The 26526-nt window shown below is 49.7% G+C and overlaps 1 protein-coding gene across 1 annotated transcript in view; it reads right to left on the bottom strand.

Annotated features, from left to right (window-relative positions):
* Positions 1-452: 452 nt before the first annotated feature.
* Positions 453-26526, bottom strand: part of CCDC180 (coiled-coil domain containing 180) — a 70968-nt gene continuing 44894 nt past the window's right edge. The window contains 19 exon segments of the mRNA XM_065878783.1: positions 453-584; positions 1772-1907; positions 3872-3977; positions 6497-6608; positions 7103-7240; positions 7814-7974; positions 11040-11181; positions 11955-12021; positions 15155-15232; positions 16221-16378; positions 16381-16465; positions 16719-16891; positions 18755-18874; positions 20877-20975; positions 22254-22370; positions 22562-22706; positions 23363-23509; positions 24256-24436; positions 25956-26131. Coding sequence (XP_065734855.1) covers positions 453-584; positions 1772-1907; positions 3872-3977; positions 6497-6608; positions 7103-7240; positions 7814-7974; positions 11040-11181; positions 11955-12021; positions 15155-15232; positions 16221-16378; positions 16381-16465; positions 16719-16891; positions 18755-18874; positions 20877-20975; positions 22254-22370; positions 22562-22706; positions 23363-23509; positions 24256-24436; positions 25956-26131 — 2473 coding nt within the window.

Raw genomic sequence — 26526 nt, 5'->3', positions numbered from 1 at the left:
GGCCAGATTGCCAGACACCCAGCCAACACTGGATGGAGTCTTTATTGGGTCCAGGAATCAGCGCATAGCTGCCGTTAAAACTCACGTTTTGTTAAATGTGCAACATACTCTTTCCCATAAGTTTTAATTTTCCAAGATGAAGTGCCCAGCATGCCTTTTGGAAGTTATTTCCTCTGAAGTACTGATCTCTACTTTAAGTTAACCATTCCTCTTATCCGCCGTCCTAGCTGACCGTGTGGAATTCCCCCTTTCACCTCTGTGTTCCTCATTGGAAGTGATCTCCATGTGGGCAGGGACCACAACGTGTCCTGGTCACTGTGAAGGTACAGCGCTGGGCATAGATCAGAGATGGATGGATGGATGGAAGGATGGATGGATGGAAGGAAGAAGGGTGGGTGGATGGATGAGGAGTCCACACAAAATAGGCCTTTATTGGGAGTGGGTTGAGGGTGTCACAAGTACAGGCCCTGGATGGTGCGCACAGAACGCTTCCAGCTGTCCTTCCAGCGCTGAGCCTCCTTCACCTGCAGTGTGCTGTCGTCCTGGATCTTCTTCAACTCCTCTTCAAATGACGCTAAATATTTCTGGGAGCAAGCAGCAGGAGGAAGCCACGTGAGGAAGGGCTTCTGGGCTCTGTGCCCTAGAGGAACGCTGTAACCTGCTGCCAGTTAGCTTTGAACCCACTCCAGGCACCGGCAAGAGTTCCACAGGTCATTTCTCATTACTTTGCCCAATAACCCATCAGGCAGGCCCGGTTATTTCCCACATTTTACAGATTGGGAAACTGAGGCTCACAACCTTGCCTGAGGTTATTTAGCTAGAAAGAGGCTGAGCAGGGACTAGGACCCTGCTCTACCTGATTCTGCACTCTGCCCTCCTTCCTAATCACCATCCCACACTGTAGCCTCCTTGAAGCTCAGGCTTCCTTGAGAGGCTGAGCCCACTAGGCCTGAGCCCTCACTGAACTTGGAAGCAGAGTTGTCCCCTCTGCCTGGGTCTTAGCACGGTGGCCTGGGAACTGAGGGCTCTCCAAATACTGGGGTCAGCATATCTCAGGACAAGGTTTCTCTCTCACCAGGAACAAAGGTCCACACATCTTCAGAGCCGAGAGGTCCTGCAGGAGGCCTCAGGGTGCAGCCTCCTCTTCGGGCAGGCCCCATGGGGTCTAACAGGCACTGGGTTCAAATCTTGGCTCTGCCACTCTGCAGTGCCATAGAGGGGGCACACTTCTTTAAGTCTCAGTGTCCGCAGCAGCAACATGGGGACAATTCTACCTTCTTCATGGGCTTGTTACAAGGATCCAATGAGAAGGCTCACGTCGAGAACAGAAACTGCAGCAGGTGCTCAGGAACTGTCCCTTATTCCACCCATTGTCACCCTCTGCTCCCATGGCCTCCATGCCTCTGACTACTCTGTCCCCTCACTCTGTCTCAACTGTTCCTCGGAAAGCCTTCCTTCACACACACACCCCCACCCAAGTCTGGGTGTGGTGTCTCTCGGCTGGGCTCCTACAGCACTGGGGCTCACACCAGCAGACCCGAGCTATCATTGGGACTGGACATGACCTGTGGCTCACGCACTGGTGCTTAAGAACATTGGCTGTTCCCAGTGCTGACACTGTGCCCTGGGGCACCCTGACATGTGTCATCTGCTCCATGGACCAAATGACAGGGCACCTGGTGATAGCAAGCTCCCTCCTTCCCAAGGCAGCCACACCGAGCTGCCCTGCGTTCCCTGGGGTGCACCTACCCCACCCTGTCTCTCCACTCACCAAATAGATAGCATCTCGAGCTTCCACGGATGCCAGGTGGCCCAGGGTCGTTTTGGTGGTGGTGATTGATGGTGTTTTCTGGAGGAGAATCTTGTGTTGGATGGTGGCTTCGGTGGGTTTGATTCCTGGCCACTTCCTACAAACAAACATGCATGAAAAGTCCTACAGGCTTATCTTCATCATTCACAGTGCACCCTTCATCCCTGGTGAAAAAGGTTAGCATTTAAAAATATATATATCATGCTTTAAACGTCTTAATTAAAAGAAAAACCCTGATAATAAACAAATGGGACCTAATGAAACTTAAAAGCTTTTGCACAGCAAAAGAAACCATAAACAAGAGGAAAAGCCAACCCTCAGAATGGGAGAAGATATTTGCAAAGGAAGCAACTGACAAAGGACTAATCTTCAAAATTTACAAGCAACTCATGCAGCTCAATATCAAAAAACCAAACAACCCAATCCAAAAATGGGCAGAAGACCTAAATAGACATTTCTCCAAAGAAGATATACAGATTGCCAACAAACACATGAAAGGATTCTCAACATCACTAATCATTAGAGAAATGCAAATCAAAACTACAATGAGGTATCATCTCACACCAGTCAGAATGGCCATAATCAAAAAATATACAAACAATAAAAGCTGGAGAGGGTGTGAAGAAAAGGGAACCCTCTTGCACTGTTGGTGGGAATGTAAATTGATACAGCCACTATGGAGAACAGTATGGAGGTTCCTTAAAAAACTAAAACTAGAACTACCATACGACCCAGAAATCCCACTACTGGGCATATACCCTGAGAAAACCATAATTCAAAAATAGTCATGTACCACAATGTTCATTGCAGCACTATTTACAATAGCCAGCACATGGAAGCAACCTAAGTGTCCATGACAGATGAATGGATAAAGAAGATGTGGCACATATATATAATGGAATATTACTCAGCCATAAAAAGAAACGAAATTGAGTTATTTGTAGTGAGGTGGATGGACCTAGAGTCTGTCATACAGAGTGAAGTCAGAAAGAGAAAAACAAATACTGTATGTTAACACATATATATGGAATCTAAAAAAAAAAAGGTTCTAAAGAACCTAGGGGCAAGACAGGAATAAAGACACAGACGTAGAGAATGGAAGTGAGAGAGTGGCATGGACTTATGTACACTACCAAATGTAAAATAGACAGCTAGTGGGAAGCAGCCGCATAGCAGAGGGAGATCAGCTCGGTGCTTTGTGACCACCTAGAGGGGTGGGATAGGGAGGGTGGGAGGGAGACGCAAGAGGGAGGCGATATGGTGATGTATGTATATGTATAGCTGATTCACTTTGTTATACAGCAGAAACTAACACACCATTGTAAAGCAATTATACTCCAATAAAGATGTTAAAAAAAAAGAAAAAGAAAAAAGAAAAACCCTACTGAGCATTTAACACTAAGCTTCATCAAGTTCTTTTTTGCATTTTCATACAGTTTAAATCCATGTGTATACACAGTTGGGTTCTGCATGGGGAAGGGGAATCCCACACCTCTAGGTGTTTCCCTTTTCTGGGTCTCAGTTCCCTCATCAATTGGCCAGCGAGGTGGCAGTCATCAGTTCCTGGCCTGCTTTTCCTATTCTGCTATAAAACCACTGCTGACAACTTAGCTGGGCAAACCGCTGCCTTACCTCTTCTTCCAGAGTAACTTCTTGGGTCACAGGGGACAAGCACTTTGGTAGCTCTTGTCATACATGATGGACAGCAGTAGTGGATCACAGTGCCACCAGCAATCTGAGAATGTGCCCCACACTGGGACAGGCCTCCATTTCTTTGGGGGCCCCTTTGTGGGTCCTTATCACGTGAACTAATAGCTGCTGAGCTCTTAGTATGTGCCGGGGCACTCCAAGTACCATCTCATTGAACTTTCTCTTCATAATATCATGTAAGGTAGGCTGCCATGCCCATTTCACAGATGAGGAAACAGGCTTAGGACACAATGCCTTCACCAAGATTACCAGGTTTGTTTGACGTCAGAGCTCGAGCCCCTAACCATTCCACTGCACCACCCCCAGCAAATACAGCCATTTGTGGTATTACTCCCTGCTCTCGGCTCTCACCTGCTCCCTCGTTCAATCAGGGGCTTCTCATTTTCTTCCTCCAGGGAGAGCCCGTTGAGTTTCCTCCGTATTAGGATTGATGTCTTCTGTTTCGGGGGCTCCATCTCTGGCAGGCAAGAGACAGGTTACTGACAGCGGCCTCACCCACAGCCTGAGATCAAGGGGACCCCCGACCTTACATTTAGAGAAATGAGGGCTCGCTCCCCTCTTCCCCACTTGGAGTCTCAGGCAGGAGGCAGAGGCCCCCTCCCAAACAGAAGCCAAATGCACCAGATTCATAGGTGGGGGCCGAGGAGATGGCGGGGGGTCAAAGCTGGAGGGTGTGAAGTATGGTTTGGGCATGGTTCCCAGCTCCAAAGCCCTCAGAATGATGCTCTGACTTTCTTGCAGCTCCTGTGAGCCCCCGAATATGCTTTGTAGAGCCTTCTTTGCCTTATACTAGCTCAAATGGGTCCTGAACTAAGAATTTCTCCTGGAATGCATACATTCAAGGTTGTCCCTCTCATGTCCGGCTCACTGACCTGCCCTTTGACGTGAAGAGAAAGGGGCTCCGTCCTCGCGGTGAGCAGCCCTCTGCACCCTGGTCTGTGTGGATGGCAGGGCCAGGCTGCTTGGCTCAGAGCAGGAGAGGCTCCTATACACCTGGTGCAGGGGGTCTCCCCGGCCTGGCGGTTCCCTCCAAGTTACCGAGGCTGCCTCCCTGCCGGCTCCTCTCACCTGTTCTCCCTCAAGTCTGAACCCCAGGGTCTCTGCAGGCTCTGCTCTCCCAAACCAGGCTCACATTTGCCAAAGAGAGCCCCAACACGGGAAAGTGACCAACGCCTTGAAATTCATATACATTTTGACCTAGAAAGTCCACTTCTAGGAACCTGTTGCCCCGAAACAGAGAAATATGGATGCAGACGTTCCCTTCAGCACGATTACAGGAGTGAAAAGCTGGATGTGGCCCGACGTGCACCAGAAGGGAACTAATCAGTAACATACGACGCACAGAAACTGAAAGTGCTCAAGGAGGTGGTGACTGGCTTGCCCAGCGTCCGCCCAAGGGGAAATTAGCTTACAAAAGAGCACACACTTGTGATCCACCCTCCCATCCCCCTGCTGATATCCACACAGGCCTGTGCCCGGAGGGAAATAACGAGGAGGACAGCCAATGTCAAGGGCACTTATTTCTGGGTACAATGACCAGGTTCTTCTCTTCCTTTGTAACTCATATTGAATTTCTCATTTTACTGTAAGAAATATTCATTGTCTGTCTAATGAAAACTTAAAAATATAAAAATAATATATTTATTTACTTAATAGACTAGTGATAAATGGACAATATTTAATATATGATTTGAATCTTTGTGTAGTTATAAAAGTAATTGGTGCACATTATAAAAAATTTAAACATCACCTAACGGGGAAAAAGAAAAGATTTTAGAAATCTCTCACAGCCCCACTTACCAGAGATGGTCATCAACAGTCTGGTACCTGTCTCTCAGGCTCTGTCGCTCTCATTCTCTGTCTCTGTCTGTCTCTCACACAGACTCATTTACATATATGCGGGGTGCATGTGTATATCACATATGTGTTTTTTTAATAGTATCATAGGTAAGTATAATGGTCACCTTGCTTTTTCCTGTGACAGTGTTCCTTCAGGACCTTCTGGTTGGCACATAGAGACCTACCACACCCACTTGAACAGCTGCACGGTACTCCCTCCTACATCTGGACCATAATTTATTGACCCAATCCTCTATATGTAGATATTAACATTGTTTCCAGTTCTTTGCAATTTCAAGCAGTGTTGTGAAGAATCTGCTTGAAAATATATCTTTGAAAAAGTATGTACGTATTTCTGTTGGATAAATTCCCAGGGTTAGAACGGCTAGGTCAAAGGCACACACACTCAGGACTTTGAAGGCACCGACAACAGAGTGTTCTCCAAGGGAGTGGGGTGGACGTACACTTCTCCGAGAGGCTGTGTGGTGCTCAGCCTTCCTGACAGCCTCACCAGTGCTGGCTGTCACTGAACTTAAAAGCCTTGCCAGGTTACTGGCGAGAAATGATATCTTAATAATGTTTATACTGACATTTTTCATCATTGGTGAAGTCAAGCATCTTTTAAATTTATTGGCCTTCTGAATTGCATGTTTGTTCTCTCTTTTTACAAATTTGGCCTGTTAGAGTTCCACAGGGAACCTAATACCACAGGGATTTTAGGCCATTCTCTGACCTGTTAGTTATTAGGAATATTTTTGCAGTTTGTGGTTCGTCTTTCCATATTTTGACATTTTTCCTTGTTTTTGTTTTGGCCACAGAGAAGTGCCAGCCATTCCTTTATGGCTTCTGGCTCTCATACTTAGGAAAGCTGTCCCTACCCCAAGATTATGAAAATATTTAGCATTAGGATTTCATTTTTTATATATAATCTTTGATTTATTTGGGATTTGCTTTTTTAGTTTAAAAAAAGAGAGTTTTAATTAAAACAAACAAAAATTCATCAGTCCCCTCCATAGAGAATGTATTTTCATTCTGGGGGAGTTGGGGGAAAGCAGACGGCCCCCCCACCCCACCCCAGGCCCATCACCCTGTGTCACACCCCCTGGGGCCAGGGCACAAGGCCGGTAGCACACATACTTGCAACCTGGACATCGTCAATGGTGACCACCTCATCCAACTGCAGCAGGAACTTCTCAGTGAAGGCGGCCAAGCTGGCTATGAAAAACCGGCTGTACTTCCGGGTGAACTCCTGGAGGAAACATGGGGAACACGGTGCTGCAGGGAGAGGAACTTGTCTCCAAAGACAGGCTGAGGGAGGATTTGGGGAGCAGCATGTGAGACAAGACCAGGGCCACGTGTCAACTGTGTCCAAGTTAACAGGCATCTGGTCTTCCCCAGGAGGCCTCTCCCTAGAGGGGACTTGGTTTGAAGATAGGCAATGATTCTGAAATGGCCAAGGGACAGACATAGACAATTTACTAAAGAGGAAATAAAACTTGACATGCATCTTGGAAAAGAAGTTCTCATTAGTAATTAATTAAGTTAGAAATTTAAAAATGCAAGTTACAACAGCCAATAAAGACCATCTCCACCTATGACAACTGCCTGCTTTCATATCCTGCTTTGGCCAGGGTGTCAGCAAAGGGCCGTGCTCAGTGCTGTTACTGGGCTGTCAGTGGGGGTGACCTCTGGAGGGCAGTGCAGCCCTCAGCATCTAGACATGCAGTGGATGGCACTACTGACCTCCAGTTGCTCCCTGGTCACCGCAATCATGGTGTCCAAATCTTCCTGCCTTTTCTCTTCCACTTGACACAGAGACTCCATTTCTTGGAAATGTGCGGGGTGTCCGAGATTTGGGTGGAGCTTCTGGGCATTTTCATCCTTCAGAAAATCCAGAAATCAGTAGGTTTTTTGACCTGGTCTTGAGGTCAGGACCAAAAAGTCACTGGCCTATGTCCTCTGCCAATTATGGCCACGGCCAGACTGATGTGTGCACTGACCTGGGTGTGTGAAGGGCTGAGGAGCGGCAGAGGAGTGGCTGAGGAGGGAAGACAGGGACATGGCTGGAGCTGACTCCAAGGGTTAAGAAGTGGGAGAGCTGAGCATCTGCCCCAGAACAGTCAGGGTTTCAGTCCAATAAAATCAACAGCATCCATGTCCCATGGCTCGAAGGACCATGTGGACAATTACTGTTGATCTCAATGGCCACAGCCCCATAGAACCAGCTGACCTAAAGGTTAAATCCAACAAGGAGCGTGCTGAAGGCCTTCTATGAAGGAGCTGTTGGCTCAGCCCTCGTCTCTCCAGTGCCTAGTGTCCCTCACCCCCATCCAACAATCCCAAGCCTGGCCCACGTCCTTCCCTGGGACTCAGTTCTGCCGACGGCCCACCTCCATTTCTGAACTCCCAGGGCCTCTGGTCCTGGAGAGGAGGGGCTAGTTCAGGGGGCCCCACCTTCCTTCTCTCCAGCTGTTCCTGATAATTCGAGAACTGTCCCCGGATCTCATTGGTGGAGGTGCAATATTTTTTCCAGTGGTGCTCCTTGAAATTTTCCATCACCAGCCAACACACCTGGGGCAATAGCTCCTCAAATCTCCTCATCTGGGCCCGTAATTCTGTAGGAATTGGGGGTGGGGGACCAGGGGTGAGCACAGAGCAGAGCCAAGTCGCTGTGGCAATCTCTCCAACAAAGGCTCAAAGCAGCTTCCCAAAGAGAAAGCCTTGGTCTACAGTGTGGTAATAGTTATTCCATCAAAAGGGGTCCTGTGGTCAAACCAGCATTAAAAGTCCTGGATTAAACAAGTTCAAAGGACTTCTTTTCTACTCTCTGCAGGACTTTCCAGTGCTTTTAAAATGCACTGCATCTTTCAGCAGTTCTGTCTCATCCATTCTCTCTTCAAATATCGCCTTGACTCTAAGTCTCCTCCTCTCCCTCTAGACCTCTAAATAGCTGCATGCCAGACCTACTCTTTCTTCCATTTCTCTCCACCTCTCTCCCGTATTTCCATTTCTTTGTTTTTCTGTCTGCATTTTGGCTATTTTCTTTGGTATTAAAGCCATTCATAAGTTTAAAATTTCAATGATTTATTTTTCCAATATAGAAGTTTGATTTGGTTCTCGTTCATATTTACTTGGCCATTTTAATAGTCTTTTGCTCCTTACTCAAGTTTCCAATTTCCTCTTTTATTTAACTCTAAATAAATACATTATTTTATATTCTGTGTCTGATACATTCAATATCTGAAGTCTTTACTGGTCTCATTCTGCTGCCTCATGCTCAAGGTGCCTTTTTCTGTGTGTGTGTGTGTGTGTGTGTGTGTGTGTGTGTGTTACGGTGAACTCTTTTTTTTATTTGCGGTACGCGAGCCTCTCACTGTTGTGGCCTCTCCCGTTGTGGAGCACAGGCTCAGCGGCCATGGCTCACGGGCCCAGCCGCTCCGCGGCATGTGGGACCTTCCCGGACTGGGGCACAAACCCGTGTCCCCAGTATCGGCAGGAGGACTCTCAACCACTGCGCCACCAGGGAAGCCCTGTGGTGAACTCTTATTCTGGGCATTTTATTTGTGGGAATCCCTGGAGGCCTGAACTGAAGGTGGGCTTTTCTGGAGAGGATTTGTAGTATCTCTACTAAACAAGCATCTGGGTATGACTAACTCAAAATCATTTTAAGCTAAGGTATCAGCTAGAGGTCTTATGGATGATCCACAAACACAAAGTTGAATTTAGGTTTGTCTAAATGTGACTTCAGGTTTAAACACCACATAAGAGCTGGCTTACAGCTATGGATTTTCAATGGAGTTTTTCTTCTTCTTTATCCAGTGCCACGGCTTATAACAAGACAGTTTCCTTCTAGTCACTGGGGGAGAAGGGGATATGGTTTCTGTCTCATTCTCCTTACTATGCAGATGGAGCCCTGTGGAGACCCAGTTTTCTGTGGCTTGTGCCCTTTCAGACTGCCCACCTTGGGTCGTCGGGTGCTTGGTCTCTGTTCCCAGTGTCCTGGAGGCCATGGAAACAGAGGCTCAAGTGGACCTGGGAGTCAGCAAAGCCCTCATGGCAATAGCCAGAGTCACTGCTCAATTTCTCTCTGATTTCCTATTCTCACTTAATCTTGAAGCCCTGTATGTTTCTTACTTTATAGCTAGCTCATCCATGCATTTAAAAGTTTACCGCAAAAGTGTTATATCCAGGATTTTTACATGTTTTCAGTGGGAGAGTTGGTCAGGATACTGGACTCCCTGAAGGAAATGGAAGTCTTCATTTAATGTGAACTGTCAATCTGCCCGAGAGGGACGTAACCTGCAGCATTTCTCAAACCCATCTGACCAGGGAACCCCTCTTTCGAGGAAGATCACATAGGATGGGCTCCCACAGAGTTCACATGGGGAAACTCTGAGCTAGAGAAACAAAATGCTGCCCGTAGTTTCAGTTCCAGTCATTCTACAGCTACAGTAATGAGAGCCACTGCTGTGATTTCCCCTGCATATGGCAGGGCTGTGAGGGGCTTAATCCTCAAAAAAGCCTTGCATGGTGGGTATTATCCTTGTCTCCATTTACAGGCAAGAGAAGGTGACTCGGTCAAGGTCATATGGCTGGGAGATGGCAGTGCTGGGTCTTGACCCCAGGTCTGGCCGTCCCCTAATCCTCTCCCTCTTCTACCTGTGCTGCCCCTCAACCAACACAGAAGGCCTGTGATGGGCCCTCAGGTTCCCTGCCTTACAAGCAGAAATAATCAGGACTTATGACTGCATAAAACACACATAGCTGTGGACATGGAGAAATAGGAACGGGGGCGGGACCTATGGGTGTGTTTTCACAGCTCCCTTTAGGTCGTTATAATAAACATAAACGGCAAGATGTATCCTGCCTGCCTCTTTTCATGTCCCTACTCTCTAGGAGGCTATGTCTATCAAGTTCATCATAGCCCAAACCCAGCACAGGCCAGGCATTCAGTAGGCACTGTGGAAGGATTTTTCAAATGATTAAATACAGAGGCACCATAAGACCCAGCAGTTCTCCTCCTAGTTATAAACCCAAGAGAAATGAAATCACACGTCCACACACAATATGCACGTGAACGTCTGCAGCAGCAGCATCCATAATTGCCAAAAGGTGGAAACAACCAAATGTCCATCACCGCAAGAATAAATAATACTGCATGACTCCATTCATGTGAAAGCCCAGATAGGAAAATCTATAGAGACAGAAAGTAGATTCGCGGTTGTTTACGGCTGGGGACGTGATGGAGGGACAGTGGGCTCTAAAATTCACAGTGGTGATGGTTGTACAACTTTATGACTATATTAAAAGCCACTGAATGGGTGTAAAGTGTACAATTCAATGTGTTTTAATACATGAAAATTAAATAAAATTAAATGTATTAAATTCATTAAGTGAATGTTTCAATAAAGCTGTAAAAAATATCTATTCAATGAGTGAAACATTTTTAGTGATACAAATCACCATATTTCTCGAGAAAAGTGAATTTTTTTTGGCATTGTTGTTTCTCCCCAGTTAAATCTGATCAAGGTTTTGACCTAATGGTAAGATGTCAGCTTTTCACAGGGAGGCTCCTTTGCCTCCCCAGTGACCTCCAGGTCAGGAAGGCATCATTCAGGCCGTGAGAGGCTCTGTGCCCCCAACCCCACTGGCCTGCAGCCCATCTGCTGGCCACACCCACCTATGAGGCAGGAGTTGTGGTACTCATCAGCCTGGCTGTGGTACACCAGGATCTTCCTGCAGATGTTCTCTGCGCACTGGTCAAAGGTTCCGTACATGCAGTCGGGCCTGGTGATTGAGTGTTTCTCTTTGTGGTAAAACTCCTGCAGGAAAGGGTTGAAAGTGTGGGTGCCAGGCCCCTCCCCAGGGGGCTCTGGCCCGGCATCTTGGCATCCTCCACTGTGCTCTCCTCACCCCCTGGCCTTCTCTACTGCTGTCCTCTCCGCCAGGGTTGCTCCTCCTCCCTGTCTGTCCTTGTCACCACTGTCAGTATCCCAGGGCTGTGCGAGGCATGAGCGAGCCAATGGTATAATTCTAGGTATCTTTCAAGACTAAAATGGGTCTTCCACCCACCAGGCCGAGAGCTTTCTCTGAAGCGCCAAGCTGGGCCACTAATACGGATGACCCAGAGCTCTTCTCTGAAGACTCACAGCCCAGGGGGAGGCAGACAGGAAGCACAGAGACACCCCCGTGTGGGGTGCGCTGGACCAGGGCCCTGGGTCGCTCCTACTAGAGGTCCCCAGCTCCCACGGCCCCACCCATCCCTCTGTGGTGCCACCATGTCTGTCATCCTCTGCTGGGTGCCGGCCTCTCAGGGACAGAGACGGGGCTTGTTCCTCTTGGCACACCCGGTATCTGACACACAGTAGCCAAGAAATGGTTGGTGGCTGAATAAATGGGTAAATGAATGGATGAGCTTGAATTTCTAGGATGAAAGACAGCACATGAGGTGACAGAAGCTGGGTAGCGTGGTCATGGGGGCTGCAGTCCCCTTTGTTCAGTTTCACCCAAAGGCCATTATCAGCAGAAGGCAGGAGGCAGAGCCCACTGGGGACGTGTGACCAGCGGATGGCAAAGGGGCAGGTAGAGCCCTCACCTCCACCACGGTCATCAGGTGCTCGTTGCTCTCCCAGAGGAGGCTCAGGACGATGCCTTTAAAGTCCCTGCAACACACAGGAGACAGATCCCTGAGAGGCCTTGTCTAATCACACTAAATGGTGTGGACAAAGCCAAAGGGACTGAGCATTCTGAGTACTCAGCAACCCGGCCGGAACTGGAGTTGGACAGCTCGGGATGCCCAAGCATGTCCCCACCTAATATTTCTGTTCATCTAGTTTAATGCCTCTTGCATGTGACAAGCTGAGCTTGGCAGCTTCCAAGTGTCTCTGTTCTCTTTTGTCTTCATCACTTCTTGTAATTACTCATTCCTGCCCCAGGGCCATTGCTCACACTGATTCCTCTCCAGGGAACACCAACTTTCCTCTTGGTCACGTTTGTTCCTGCTCTTCCATAGACCCTGGCTCAGTGGGGATTCCTGACTGCCTTGTTCCAATGCTCTTTGTGGCCCTCAGCTTTACAGCACTCCCCACAGGGGGACTGGGGACTGATCTGTGTGACTGGTCACTAGCCCCATCTCTCCCAGCACCTGGTGAAGTCCACCAGGACACACACTGTGTGTCTGTTTTTGTTCACCATGGAATCCCCTGTCCCATCGCAGTGCCTGCACCTATCAGTGCCTCAGTCTTGGTTGAGGGAAGAACGAATGATTTCTTATAAATATTAGTCGAACGAGCAAGACTGCCTGTAGGACCAAACATCCTCTTTCTGGTACCTCTGGCCTTTGGGTTGACTGTGCGCACACGAGGTCTTTACTGAACAAACCTGCACAGATCCAGTGAATATTCCTGTCGGTTAGGTCAACTGCCTCAACAGTAAGACTGAAATAAGGGGCAGATGTGTTAGAACTGCATGTACCTGTAGGACAGCTATTTTTTCACAGTTTCTATAAAGTGATGCAGTGACTGCTTTACACACACATCAGTTTTGGCATTTTCTAAAATACATGTATATTAGTCATGTGATCTTTCATTTAAAAATTCATTCATCATAATTAAAGAAAGTTAGAAATAAACTGAAAAGCAAGAAGAAAAAAATAAATGCTAACATTTTACTGTATTTCCTTCTGCTGATTTTTAAATTGGTCTGGAGCTAGGTTCATGGGCATTTTACATTCTGCACACTTAAAAGGGTTCCCCCTACATTATGATATCATTTTAAATGGCTGTGTGACACCATCGAGTATGTATGCACCGTGGTTTACAACCCTCCAGTTTTGGACCTTTAGGGTTTTTTTCCCATTTTTAACTGGGATAAAAAGTATTGCATGGTATATCATGCAAGCGTTTTCTTCTTCATGGATGGTTTCCTTGGTAGAGGGACACACGGACCTGCACAAAAGGCATAAACTTATGGCCTTCACTATACCTTTCCCGACTGCTTTCTGGAAAAGTAATTTGCTGTCTGTTGACCTTGACAAAAACTCTCCCCTCGAGCAAACGTCAGGCTCCTCTGCATGCTTTCACTATACTTTCCCAAATACTTTTCCACTGTGTGGTTCATGACCCTGGCGTGATTTTACTAAGGATAATTTGGAACCTCACTGGCTTCTCGGGGAAACGAGATCTCCCCAAACTGGAGGGGAGACCCCCCCTAAGACCTCTCTCCCCCACCACGCCTATGCTCCTTCTTCCTCCTTTTGCCACCTTCCACCTTCCCTTCAGTTCCCTGGTTTCCTTTGATATGACCCCCTCATAGCCCTACCTCTCCTGTCTGTCTGTCCACCCTGCCAGACCTCTCCTTTCCCACTCCAGCCCTCAACTCCCTACAGTCGCTTGACCTAAATTCAGGCGTCCTGTCCCCATCAGGGCTCTCCAGGGACAGAGGAACTCCTGAAAGCAACTGCCTGAGGCTAAAGAGGAAAAAGGGCTAATTTGAAAGAGGCTGGATGTTTCACCCGCTCATATGCACTCTAGAATTCGGAAACTCTAGAATTCGGAAACTCTTGTTAAATATACTTATTTTATGGCAATATAATTATTTGTGTGAATTCCACAAAAAGCTGTCCTCCTTGTAACAGGACGTAATTGGAAACATTGATGTATAACCAAGGCTTTGACTGAAACGTCATATGGACAACGATGCATAGGATCAGATGTGACCAAACAGTTTCAAGAAACTAAGGTTGACTTCATGGAGACAGTGCTTCAGAGCCCTCTTGGGAAAACCCGCCTGGCACCTGGCTTATGAGGTTCCCAGCCTCACAGGTGAGTAAGGAAGACCTGAAGGTACTGTGGGGACCTCAAGAAGAGAGGCTTTCACCCAAATCTATAGGTACTGCAGGTGAAATCTGACTCGCCTTTTTGGCTTCAAGAGGCTTTTAAGAGTCTAATCTGAGATTCTTTTTGAAAAGTTCCAGCGACGCAAACGTACAAAGTTTAGGTGGTCAGTCACCACGCTTGCTGCACTTACGTAAATAATCAGGCAAAGCTAATGAGACCAGACTTGTTTTGTAAACAAGAATCAAAAAGAAGGGCGACATAAATTTTATGTTTCAGTGGGAAACTACAGCACTCTCTCGTGATTAGTAGATTCTATCCCTATTCATTGGCTTTGAGGTTTTGTGACCTCCCTGGAAACTGGCATGGATCTCGCTGTCATGTACGTTTTGTCAGTTCTTACCAAATCTCAGTTCTCCTAGTCTCCTTCAATATCTGGCTACAACTCTCCACTGAGAGCTGAAACCTGACTATCTAGGTCCCTGTTGGGACTCGAGGTTGTTCTGCAGCTGGCTTTTCCTCCAGGATCCAAAGAAGCCCTGCCAGCTGGAGTGGGGTGATGGGCAACAGGAATGCCAGGAGCTGCTCCCGAGTGGGCCCCTCTGGGTGCTTCAGGCCCAACGTCTAGAAAGCCCCTTGAGGGGTTGCCCTACTACCAAGTCTCAGTAGACGGTTCAGCTGGCCCTTAAGGAACAAAAGGTGACTGAATAGAAATGAACTTATTGTTCAAAGGAAAGAAGAATGGCTTCTTGGTGAACGTCTAAACTTGGTGGAAATATCTCTCAATAAATTTAGGTGAGTTAGGCTGAGACAAACCAATCTCGACTCTTACCCATCCCCATGCCGACCTCTCCTGCTCTGCCCCCTACTTCCCATTTCCCTTAGCTGAGTTAGATTTAGCTGCCCCCTGACAAAGATGACAGGTTAAAATGGAGTTAAAGGACATGGCATTGACACTTACTCTGCCGGAGGAGGTGGCTTGTCTCCGAGCACCTGGTACTTTCTATCTAGTCTGTTGGGCTTGGCACACCGTGTGATGCTGTGGGGCAAAGGTGTGTCAGTGCTCTGGAGGCTGGAGATGAACGCAGGCAGGCCTGAGCCCGCGTGAGCCCCCGCTCCGGGCCTGCCTGTGCGGCCCCGCGCTTCGAGACGCTCCCTCCCCCTCGGCAGCTCTGGAGACAGCCTTACCGCGGGGCTGAAGCCCTGACCGCTAAAACCCACACAAGGCTGCCGACAGTGGTTAAGGCACAGAGGTGCTCGGGCCCAGAAATCTGTATCCTTTTCTGTGGTGAGGACCCAAAGAAAACTAGGTTGAGCCACATGTAGGGTTGCCAAATTTTCAAATAAAAATACAAGTTAAACTTGAATTTCTTTTTACAACACTGTAAATCAACTATACAGCAATAAATTTTAAAAAAGAACTCAAATTTCATATAAGCAATGAGAAGTTTTTAGTGAACATCCCATGCGATATTTGGGACACACATATATAATATTAAAAATATGTGTTGTTCATCTGAAACTCAAATTTAACTGGGCATCCTGAATTTTTATCTGGCAGCCCTAGCAACATGTACTTCGTTCGTAACCACTGAGAGACTGAATATGCAAATGGACAACAGCTGGACCATATATAAGTAGAGAACTCTGGCCCATAAGCTGCAACAACCTGCCTAGGACACCAACCCCTTAGCTACAATAAAAAACTCAGGAAGCCGGCTTGTGGAAGTCAGACTTGCAGGAGGACAGATCGCTATTTCTAGCGGCAATCCAGGAAGCCAAACAATACCGTGGAAAACCACCCAACTCCCGGACAGGTTCCCAGGGTGGGAGGCCATGCGAGCCAAGCCACTGGGCGGGGGTGAGCACAGACCAGTCTAAAGCCGGTGTCAAAGCCGGCCCCTTGTGGGGTCCCTTGGAGTGTCAGGGCTGTGAGCACAGGAAGTGCACTCTGAAGACATGATCTGGTAAAGGGTGGCGGGGTGGGGTCTGAGGTGGGGAGATCGCAGGCAGCCTAGCCTTTCTACCTCGCTGCCAAGGTGGTACTGGCAGTGGACAAGCCCTTCTTCACGGAGTTCTCTGCCCGGCTCCGGAGTCGCTTCAAGCCTTTGGGTGACAAGCACCCAGGACAAGAACAGAGAATCCAAGGTGAGGTGGGGCCGGGTGGCACCACCAGCTGCCCCACCACCGGTGCCCTGAGACCTGTTTGCCTCTACCTGTTTGGGACCGCTCTTTGTCACACTGCTGGGTTGGACATTTGGAGTCAGGAAATCTGAAACCAAAGGAAAGGATGTGAGCTTTTCCCCAGTGACCACGAGCGCGGCTCAGGCCAGGCACTGGGCACTATCCCAGTTAGCCCACGATGCCACGCGAGTCTGCCCAATCGTGAGCCCCACTTCAGAAGAGGAAGCTGAGGCTTTGAGAGGAGAAGCCCCCGCATAAGGTCACAGCTGTCAAGGGTGGGCTCACAAGGGGGCTGGCTCCCGAAGGCTCAGGGCCCCACTGTGCACACCCAGGCCACTCACTGCAGGATCCTCCTGACCACCTCCACAGCTGGGTCTTCAAGCAGGGACTTCCCCATGCGGCTTGGCTGGGTGAAGGACTCGGGGGTGACCACGTCTACCTTGGCCTCTTCTTCATGGGCTTCTGAAGACACCAGGATGTCACTCTCTACCACCAGGTTGGTCAGGATGTTGTCCTAAAGGCCAAAGATCAGGGCCCAATTGTGTGGGTGGCAGGCAGGCAGGCAGGCTGGGTTCCCGTCCCAGCACCACCTTGCCCAGGTGCTGTGGCTGGAGGCCAGCTGCCTGACCTCTTTGAGCCTCCCTTTTCCCTTCTGTGAAGTAGCAGTGATCATATCTACCTTAGAGGACTATTCATTCATTCATTCATTCATTCATTTACACGTGCATGCTTCAAAAATGTTTCTTGAGTGCCTGCTTTCTGCAAGCCTCTACCTGGGTATGGGACACAGGATGAAGAGCCCACATGTGACCCTTACCCTCATGGAGCTTACAGTCTGGTCAGAGAGACAAGACATTTATCTGACCACAAATAAATGGTCAAAAATGGGGCCAGGGCTTCCCTGGTGGCGCAGTGGTTGAGAGTCCACCTGCCGATGCAGGGGACACGGGTTCATGCCCCGGTCTGGGAAGATCCCACATGCCGCGGAGCGGCTGGGCCCGTGAGCCATGGCCGTTGAGCCTGTGCGTCCGGAGCCTGTGCTCCGCAACGGGAGAGGCCACAACAGTGAGAGGCCCACATACTGCGCAAAAAAAAAAAAAAAAAAAAAATGGGGCCAGTGTTATGAAGGGGAAGTTCCAGCGTCTTCCCTGAGGCTGAGGGTCATGGACCTGTAAGGCCACCCGTAGATGTGCCCAGGTGGTGTTTCTGACCAACGGACGAGTGAATGAGTACATGGATGAGTGAGTGGCCACCTCCACCTCGAGTTGGACCTTAGAGAAAGGGTGGGAGTGGTGGCCCACCACGAGGGCTTAGGCGAACTGCTCCCCATTTTATCCTGCATCTTGGCTCAGTGCTAGACTGTAAGCACTGTAAGGGAAGGACTCCGGCTGGACCCCTAAGTGTCACCTTGTGGGGTGCAGTACTGATGGTGTGATGGAAGCTTAGCGCTAGGGGCACGGCGGGAAGAGCCTCCCCAAAGAAGGAAGGGCTGGCTCAGAGCGTGGCAGTGTGAGGCAGGGCCTGAGGGTGGCCAGAGCAGAACTTGAGGGGTGTCCGCTTATGCTCCCATCGGCTCTGTCACAGCCCTTCTGGCAGCTGGCTGAGCACCTCTGGTGTTTAAAGCTTGGTGAGAGAGGGTGGGGTGAGGGCGACAGGTTCTGCCCTCTTGGGGCACACCGTCTAGGGGAGACGGCTCCTAAAAGGGAGACCTCACTGCATGGTCTGTGGGCTCATGGGGAAGTGGGACATGCCATCAAAACCAGGGGGTGAGAGAAGGCCTGGGGAAGAGACCTCTTACGGGGGCCAGAGAAATGAAGTGCCCATGGAGGGCAGACCTTGGAGGAGGTTGCTGCGCAGGTCTAGGGAAAAGGTCTGGATTTTGTCCCAAGGGCAGGAGAGTAACACGGGAAGACTGGCCTTGTCCAACATGAGGTCTGGCTGCAGCTCTGGGAATGGATCATGGGGGGAAGTGAGAGGATAAGGGCAGACACGTGGGCAAGAGACGGGGGGTTGGACAAGGCCATGGGGGTGGGGTGGAGAGAAGCCGGTGGCTGCTCATGGCAGCGGGTGGGAAGGAAGAGGCTGAGAGGTGAAGCTGCCCTGAGAGCTGGTGGGCCCTGATGGCGGGAGGAGGTGCTGCCAGGAGGCGAGGGGTCTCCTAAGAGACCAGTGCAGGGAAGTGACCCATCTGGGATTTGAACCCAGATCTGACTCCACAGCCTGTGGCCTTTCCAAGGCATCCCAGCAGGCCTGACTTCCAGCAGTGGCCTGGGAGATCTTCTTGCCTTGGGCTGTGCTGAGCCCTGCGGGTTTCCTGGGAGCCCGGACCCAACAGTTCAGCCGCTCTTCCCCATGGCCACCCCATCCCGTTCCTTACGGTAAGGACCACTTGAGTCACAGATACCATGTTCAGCTTGCAGTTGAGATACTGAATCCTCTGGCTCAGTTTTTCTTTCCAAGTTCGAACAAGGCCAAGGAGGTCTTCTGTGGTCACTATCTAGTGCGAACATGGAGGAAAAAAGGCACAGGAAGCAGGCTGCGGGCAGGCAGGCTGACTCCATGTGAACTGCAGGAACCGGCTGGCTGGCAAGGACACCTCTTGGCTCCATGGAGGCCCCTCACTTGCAGGGAGGGCCCTGTGGGAGTGGGGAGCCCTGGGCTGGCTCTCTCAGGTGGCCCCACTGCAGCAGTGGATCCTTCCCTGATGGGGCATCGGGAGTTCTATTCCTGGTTCTATGGGTTTGTTCTGGGCAAATGATTTAAGCTTGTTCTACTTAGTCTCCCCATCAGTGTGATGGGGACACAGTATGTCCCTTAGGATCTCTTCTGGTTCTAATGCTCTACGTGTAGAAGGAAATATTTGGCCCAAGATGGCGAGGGCGTGTAGGCGTGAAATGGCCACAGCCTTTCTGGAGGGTGATCTGGCTATCAGACCGGATACGTCAAATACATGACCCCTTAGAGCAACAATCCCACAGACCATACCTTGCAGGGGGCAGGGAAGCACCCGTGAGGATGTTCACCTTCCCCAAGCAGCCCGCACAGCGCTCAGTGGTCCCCACACATTGCTCCCTGAATGGCTCACTGACCTAATGGATGACCCAGGCCAGGTGGCGCCTTGGCCTCTTCCCACTCCCTTCATTTCCAATGCACCCTGAATCCCACCCATTCCCCCGCTGCTCAACCCCAGGATTGGAACATGTCCCTGCTGGAGTCTCGAGTGGTGACACTGTTCGGTCTTGGCGCTCTGCTTCATTCCTACCTGCCTCCCTGCCTTTCTGCACCCAGCAGCCAGAAGGTCTTCTTTAACGTGGCACTGAGCACACGGCCCTGGGCACACCCTTCCCTGGTCCCCACTGCCTTCACCGAGCACCTGATGCATTGCTTCCGCCGCCTGATGACCACCCGGCAGGAGAGTCCAACCAGTGTCCTCCGCCAACACAGGACCACCCGCCCGCTCAAGCAAATGCTCCCCGCCCCATGCCAGGGTCTGTGCAAGCCCCCTGGAACCCTGCCCACTGCCCTGACACATCAGATAGGAAGTGAGGAAATGTGGGAGAGCAAATGCTTCTGCTCTGAAGAGAGAGAGTTGTCCCTAAAGGGCCTGCTGAAGCGGTCACAGCAGATTAAGCTGGTTTTCCCCTGCTCCCCCCATGTATGTGTAGAAACATCTGCACGAAAGCACAAGAGGTTACACGGGACCTCCACTCTGTGCTTTGCGGATGTTCGGACTTTTTTCACCAAGCACATGTAACTATGCAAGAAAAAGCAGTAAAGATAGAAAAATAAATGTCCTCTCAGTGCTAGTAACAATAAAACCTCAACTTAGTCACTGAAATGGAAGACAGAACCCCTGGCCAGGACATCTGGTTCTCGAGTGCCTGGCTGAACTGTGGAGAAAAGATTACTTGGAGTGGCCAGGGTGCAGGTGGCACAAGGGACAGAGACATGCACTAGAGGCAGAAAAACAAGCAAGTCAACAATGTAAACACGCAGAGACCCGCTACGCTGGTCAGGGCCTGGCAGGCACCTGGAACCTCGCTTCTCCCAGACTTTGCTCCAATTTGGACTTTTCACAGCTTATACACGGAAAATGGAAGTAACCAATTTATGTGCAATGGTCAAAACAAAAGGAAAATCGAACAAAAGGTGGTGGTTGTTCAGAGGGCAGAGTCCTGCCTCTGTTATTCATCCAGGGCTGCGTTCCAATTACAGGGAGGGAGGCCTGGTGACATCAGAGGGGGAGGGAGGCCAGACTCAAGCCCCTGTGCTCACTGGCCTCAAGATGCCTGCCTGGGAGGCGCTAGGGGCCGGGGGCAATGGCTGGTTTCTCTTCTCGTCCTTAATTCCATTGAATAAAACAGGGGTTAAGTAGGAAGGCTCAGAGGCCCCGCTGGTGGTGGAGAAATCTTGACCACAGATATAAGTTTATTTCCAGTTTACGATTCTGGCCTGATGCATCTTTACTATTCATAACTTAGTATCCACTGAGCACTTACTTTTTCATCTCCCCTTGAGCTTCGGCACATTTGCACCTTGCTTTGAAGCTGTTCCAGAGAAGAATTTAATCCATCTGTTTGCAAATTGGATTTTGCAACCTAGAAAAACCAGAGGTTCTGAGATTTGTTTCTAGAATACTTATTTTGATCAAGAAAATGTTCCGCAAATCATTATCTGAGAGGTGGATTAAGTACTGAAAAAATGAAATCAGGGGGAACAATGCACAGTCATATCAGAAACTCGATCAATGCAAATTTAAAGGACTTTTTTTTACTGTCAAATAGTAAGTTTTAAAAATAAAACTGGTGACCTGCAGTACTGGTTGAGGGAGTTAGGAGGACACACTCATGCCCTATTGGTGAGGGGATGTCTGTACAAGCCACCTGGAAAGTACAAAGAGCCTTAAAACATTCATGCTCTAACCCAGTAATTCCAGCTCTGGGAGGCACCCTATGGACACCATCAGAGTTTCCAGTGCAAGCATGTCTAACACACCATTTGTGTATATTATAAGTGAAACCCACCAGATGTTCCTCTAAAAAGGAATGGTTAAGTAAAAATGGCAACACATTAGGGAGAGGGAAACCATCAAAGTGATGTTTTTGAAGAAACTTTTCAAGATTATACAGCTTAAAAAATTGTAATAAATAGCACCCTTCCCTTGTCCCCACTGCCCTGACCCTCACTCCAGCACCAGGAGCCCAGCTCACACGGCCCTGCTGACCCGGCCCCCGCTCCAGCCTCATTGCTCCCCACTTTTTCCTGCTCGAGCTCTCTCTCCCCTTGGCTCCAGCTCCCCAGGATTTTTTTCACGATCTCTCCAGCACACTGCTCCCCACCCTCCTGCCTGGCTGGCTCTTCCTTCGCCATCAAGCCTTGGGAAACACCACTTTCCTAGTCCAGGTGAAATCCTCTCCTCTACGTCCCCACGCACCTCACACAGCCCTCATGGCCTCTGTAGCCCAGATGGCCTGGCATGTCTAAGGCCTGAATTTCTGGTGTGAGTCAGTCCTGGGTTCACATTTTGGCTCCACCATTTAAGAACTCTGTGTTCTTGCCCTAAGTCACTTAATGACTCCCTGCCTCAGTTTCTTTATCTCTAAAACGGGGATAAGAACGGTACTTGCCTCACACAGCTCTTGTGAGGACTCACACAGTTAATCAAAATAAGCCCACTGGCAGGCTGCATGGTGCATAACAACTCAGTGGATGTTAGAAACTATTACGATTTAATCTCTGACTTCCGGGCTGGAGTGCAAGTCCCATGGGGCAGAGACCACACCAGTATCCCCAGCACCTGGGACAGTGCCTGGCATGCAGGTGTGTGTGATAAGCATCAAGTCCCATGGGGCAGATGAAGAATGAATCTGTCCTACCTCGCACTTGATTTTCACTTGCAGATTTGTCAGCAACCGCTGGATTTTCTCTATGAAAATAAGGTCCACAGACAGGTTATGGAATTTACTTTCAAACTTGTTGATGACATCATTAGCCTTAAAGAAAGAGAAAAAGTAAAGGAGTGGGGCTTAATTTGGAACTTTTGGACTTTAGAAGCAGAGGGGGACAGGCTCAGCTAATGGTTGGAAAGGGGGCTTGACCAGCCTATCAGGCAGTGAGCAAGGCAACCACCTTGTAAGCGGGTATGACGGGAGCCTGGCTAGAGGTCGTGGTGGGGCCTGCTCACCTGGTCCAGGTACTCGCTCTCCATCTTCTCCATCTTGATCATGATTAAATTTTCAACAAACTCTATCCGGGCAGCTTCCTTCTCCAGTCGATGACACAGTGAGTCAATTTCTTCAGAAGAAAAGTTGCCTCCCTCTGAGAACAATCTGAAAATAATTTGGGAGAAATAAATCCACTGATCAGACCTGAACCTTTCCACCCAGTCCAAATACTGTGGTTGACAAAGCTTTAGATTAAAAGTACAAGACCATGGAAAAACAAATGCAGGTAGCTCAAGGACAGAAGCAGGGAAACAACCCAAATGTCCATCAAGAGATGAATGGATAAACAAAATGTGGTACATCCACACAATGGAATATTACGGAGCCTTAAGAAGGAATGAAATTTTGACAGATGCTGTGACATGGATGAGCATTGAAGACATCATGCTAAGTGAAAAAAACCGACACACAAAAGAACAAATCTCGTGTGATTTCACTTCTACGAGGTCCCTAGAGTAGTCAAATTCATAGAGACCGAAAATAGAATGGTGGTTCCCAGGGGCTGGGGGAGGGCGAAATGGACAGTTAGCGTTTAGATTCAATTTGTGAGGGTGAAAATGTGCTGCAGGTGGACGGTGGCGATGGCAGCACAACAGTGTGGATGTACTTAATGCCAGTGGACTGGACGCCTAGAACGGTTAAAATGGATCATTTTATGTTACGGATATTTTGTCCCTATTAAAAAACGGAGAGGCCAACAAGACCACCTCTCAACAGAGGAAGCCCAGGGGCTCACAGAGGCCCCAGATGCTGGCTCTCACCTGCAGTGCCTGACAAACTCAACGTTGGTGTAGCGAAGCTTGCCCAGGCTCTCCTCCAGGTACTGGCGGAAGCTGCGCAGGGACACCTGGACGACGTCGATGTAGCTGAGCAGTTCCCGGTGCAGAGTGCTGCTGAGAGTGACCAGCCTGGGGGACACGGGAGGGCAGGGTGGTGACCTGGGCTCGGGCGGTCAGCCTGGAAGGTGGCTTGAGCTCCACATGCCATGCCCAGCTGTGGGGTCACCAGAACCACTGCCTGTCTTCTCTGGGTAGAAAAAGAGGCCTTAGAAGGAAATTCACGATGCCAGTGCATGTGGGGCTCTCAGTGAGCTGGACCAGAGGGCAGCCCCTGCCACCAGATTGCTAAGAGAATCCCCAGGTCCTACTGGCTCCGTCCCCTCCTCCCTCCACCCGCTCTAACTCACAGGCACCTCACCTCAAACCCCTGAGGGGCCTCCTGGGACCCCTCACTCTGCCCTGAGAGCAGGGCATCCCCACCTCGAGCCGGGCCAGTGCTCCTCTCTGACGGGGGAACCCTGCCCCCTCCCCACCTTTCTCCATCCCAGGCCCGAGGGCCTCCTGCAGGAAGCTCTTCCTGACTTCCCGATAGGAGCGGTCCTTCCCACCATGGACATTTCAGGGCACATCATCTGCACCCCTGCACTCTGACCACGGGCACCCTTTTCTCTCTTTGGCTGCTCCCCCCACCCCAGCACCCAGCCCTCGGCCAGACGCTTCACACAGCTGCACCCTTGCAAAGAGGTGAAAACCCTTCTGGAAACCCTGACCCTTCTATTACCCACAGTGGGTGGGGTAACCACTCCTCTGAGAACATCCACCTGGTGGGGATTCTAGGGCCACGAGGCTGCAGCTGAGACCCCCAGTGCCCTTACTTCTGGCTCTTGGTGGCGTTCAAGAAGATGTGCTCCATGTCATAAATCTTGCGCTGGAAGTCTTTGCTCCTCATGTTCTGCTCCTCTTGGAACTGGCAGAACATCCTCCTCTCCTTCCTCAGCGTCTCCATCACCCCCGCACAGTGGCTGTCCAGCCGCTCTTGGTGAAGCAAGAGTTCGGCTGGAAAAGGACAAGGGGAGATGAGGCCCTCCAGGATCTCAAGCCAACTCAGGACAGCGCTTTCCTGGACAGTGATGTGCCTCTACCAGGCCAGCTACAGAGCAGGGACCTTTCAGGCCAAGGTCCCTTATCCTGTCCCTACTGCCCTCCCCAGGGCCTGGCCTGGGAATGGACACAGATCTCAGGGAGGCCAATATGAGACAGCCCTGGGTCTTTAACTGGAGAGGAGGATCTGGCCGGCTGTGATCGGCGAGGTGCCTGCGGTGGAGATACCCTGCCTGCAGCAGAAGGGAACAAAGCTTGGGAGACGGACAGCACCTCCCACCCCAGGAGCAGGTGGGATGGGTGTTGGGGAGGGCAGGGATCTCAATGCGAAGGCCTGGGAGAAAAGAGCCAGCACAAAGCTGGGCAGTTGGCATGTGTCCCTTTATATCAGTGGCTTCTCATTTCCAATGAGCCTCAGTTACAATGGACTTCAAGAGCTCCATCATAGGCCTTTAGAGTTAGCAGAGAGTCCCAGCTCACCTCATCTCACCTCCTACTGCCTGGAGTGGAGGAAGTGCTATGGTCTCAGCTCTGCCAAAAACAAATGGTGGGATTCTGGGGCTTTGCTTCTCCAGCCTCGTTTTTCACATTATGCACTGGGCCAGGAGCCAGCGAAGGAGAAGGAAACCAGCCTTCAGGGAGCATCTTTGTTTATACTTATAATTAATGCACACATTTCCCATATGAGGACAACGAGGTTCCAAAAGTGAAGCTGGTCTCCCAAGGCCACAAGCATTGGGCCTCTGGAGTCCACACTCTTTCGCTGCTCCAGGCAGTAGGAGGTTGGGTGGGCTCACGTGGAGGCTCTCTGGAAGCTTTCAGGGTTAATAATGGAGCTTAAAGTGTGACTCGAGTAAAAACCTGACAGGAGCTGTTGAAGGATCCAAATAAAAGTGCCCTCCCTCCGATGAATGGAGCCCTCTGCCTTAGAGAGAAATGGCACGTCTTTCTAAGTGTTAAAAATTATAAGCTGAGAATAATGGCTACCACTTTCGGAGGTTCTGGCTTATGCCAGATGCTCAGGATTCCTCACTGTACCATTTCAAGGAGAATTAATTACCACCAACAGCATGCCTTCTGCAGGTTAGGAAGGGATCAGAGAGGTCAGGTAACCTGCCCAGAATACCACAGCTAGACAGGTTGAACCTGTTAGCTCTGATTCCTGAGGCTTGCCTCTAGGGTATCTGCCATGCAGGTGTGTGTCTGACAGGTGTGTGAGCATATCTGGGATCCACAAAGCTAAAACAGGACAATACTCTTCATTTCAGCATCTAACACCTTCTTTAAAAAAAACCTTAAATGAGGATTCTGAGTACAACCTTCCCTGCCAACCTGGGAGGTACGAACCCTCACGCACATCTTCCAACGTGTGATGACAACATGCTAAGCATTGCGTGGTACAAGCATGTCTTCTGACTTGAACCTCATCCTCCTCCTCCTCTGCAATGGCACAGACACCGGGGGTCTGCAGTACCTGCCCTGACGTTGTGGATGTCCTTTTCAATGAGCTGGGCTCTTGGCTGGTGTAGGTGCAGACGCAGCTCCAGTTCTGAATCCAGCTCATCAATCTTGGTGGCCACGATGACCCGGGCGTTGAGGGCACATTGGTCAAACCACTTCTCTAAGTGCTCAAAAAAGCCAGCTCGAAGCCTAAGGGAGAGACCAGCGAGGGTCAGCAATTGTGACCAGGGAGATATCTTTCCACACTGATGCTTCAAGTGCTTCCCCCTTCTACTCCTTCTTCCTTATTTTATTTCCCACTACACTGTATCTCTTTGTTTGGGTGGACCATCATTCATTTAGCCAGACCCCCTGTTGAAGGACATTGGGTGGTTTCCAACCATTTGTTCTTACAAAGAAGACTGCAATGAATAACCTCGTACATATGTCAAGTGTAGAACAATTTCCATAGGATTAAATTCCCTGAAAGGGAACTACTGAATCAAAGCCTGAAATACATTTGTGGATCTGGTAGATACAGCCAAACTGCTTCTGTTGCAAGGCAACTTGAACTCCCATCAACAATGAATAAAAGTTCCTATTTA

The sequence above is a fragment of the Phocoena phocoena genome, chromosome 6, assembly GCF_963924675.1.
Source record: "Phocoena phocoena chromosome 6, mPhoPho1.1, whole genome shotgun sequence".
In the NCBI taxonomy this organism is placed as follows: domain Eukaryota; kingdom Metazoa; phylum Chordata; class Mammalia; order Artiodactyla; family Phocoenidae; genus Phocoena; species Phocoena phocoena.
Note: the sequence above shows the minus strand (reverse complement) of the source record. Positions and strands in the feature narration are given on the sequence as shown.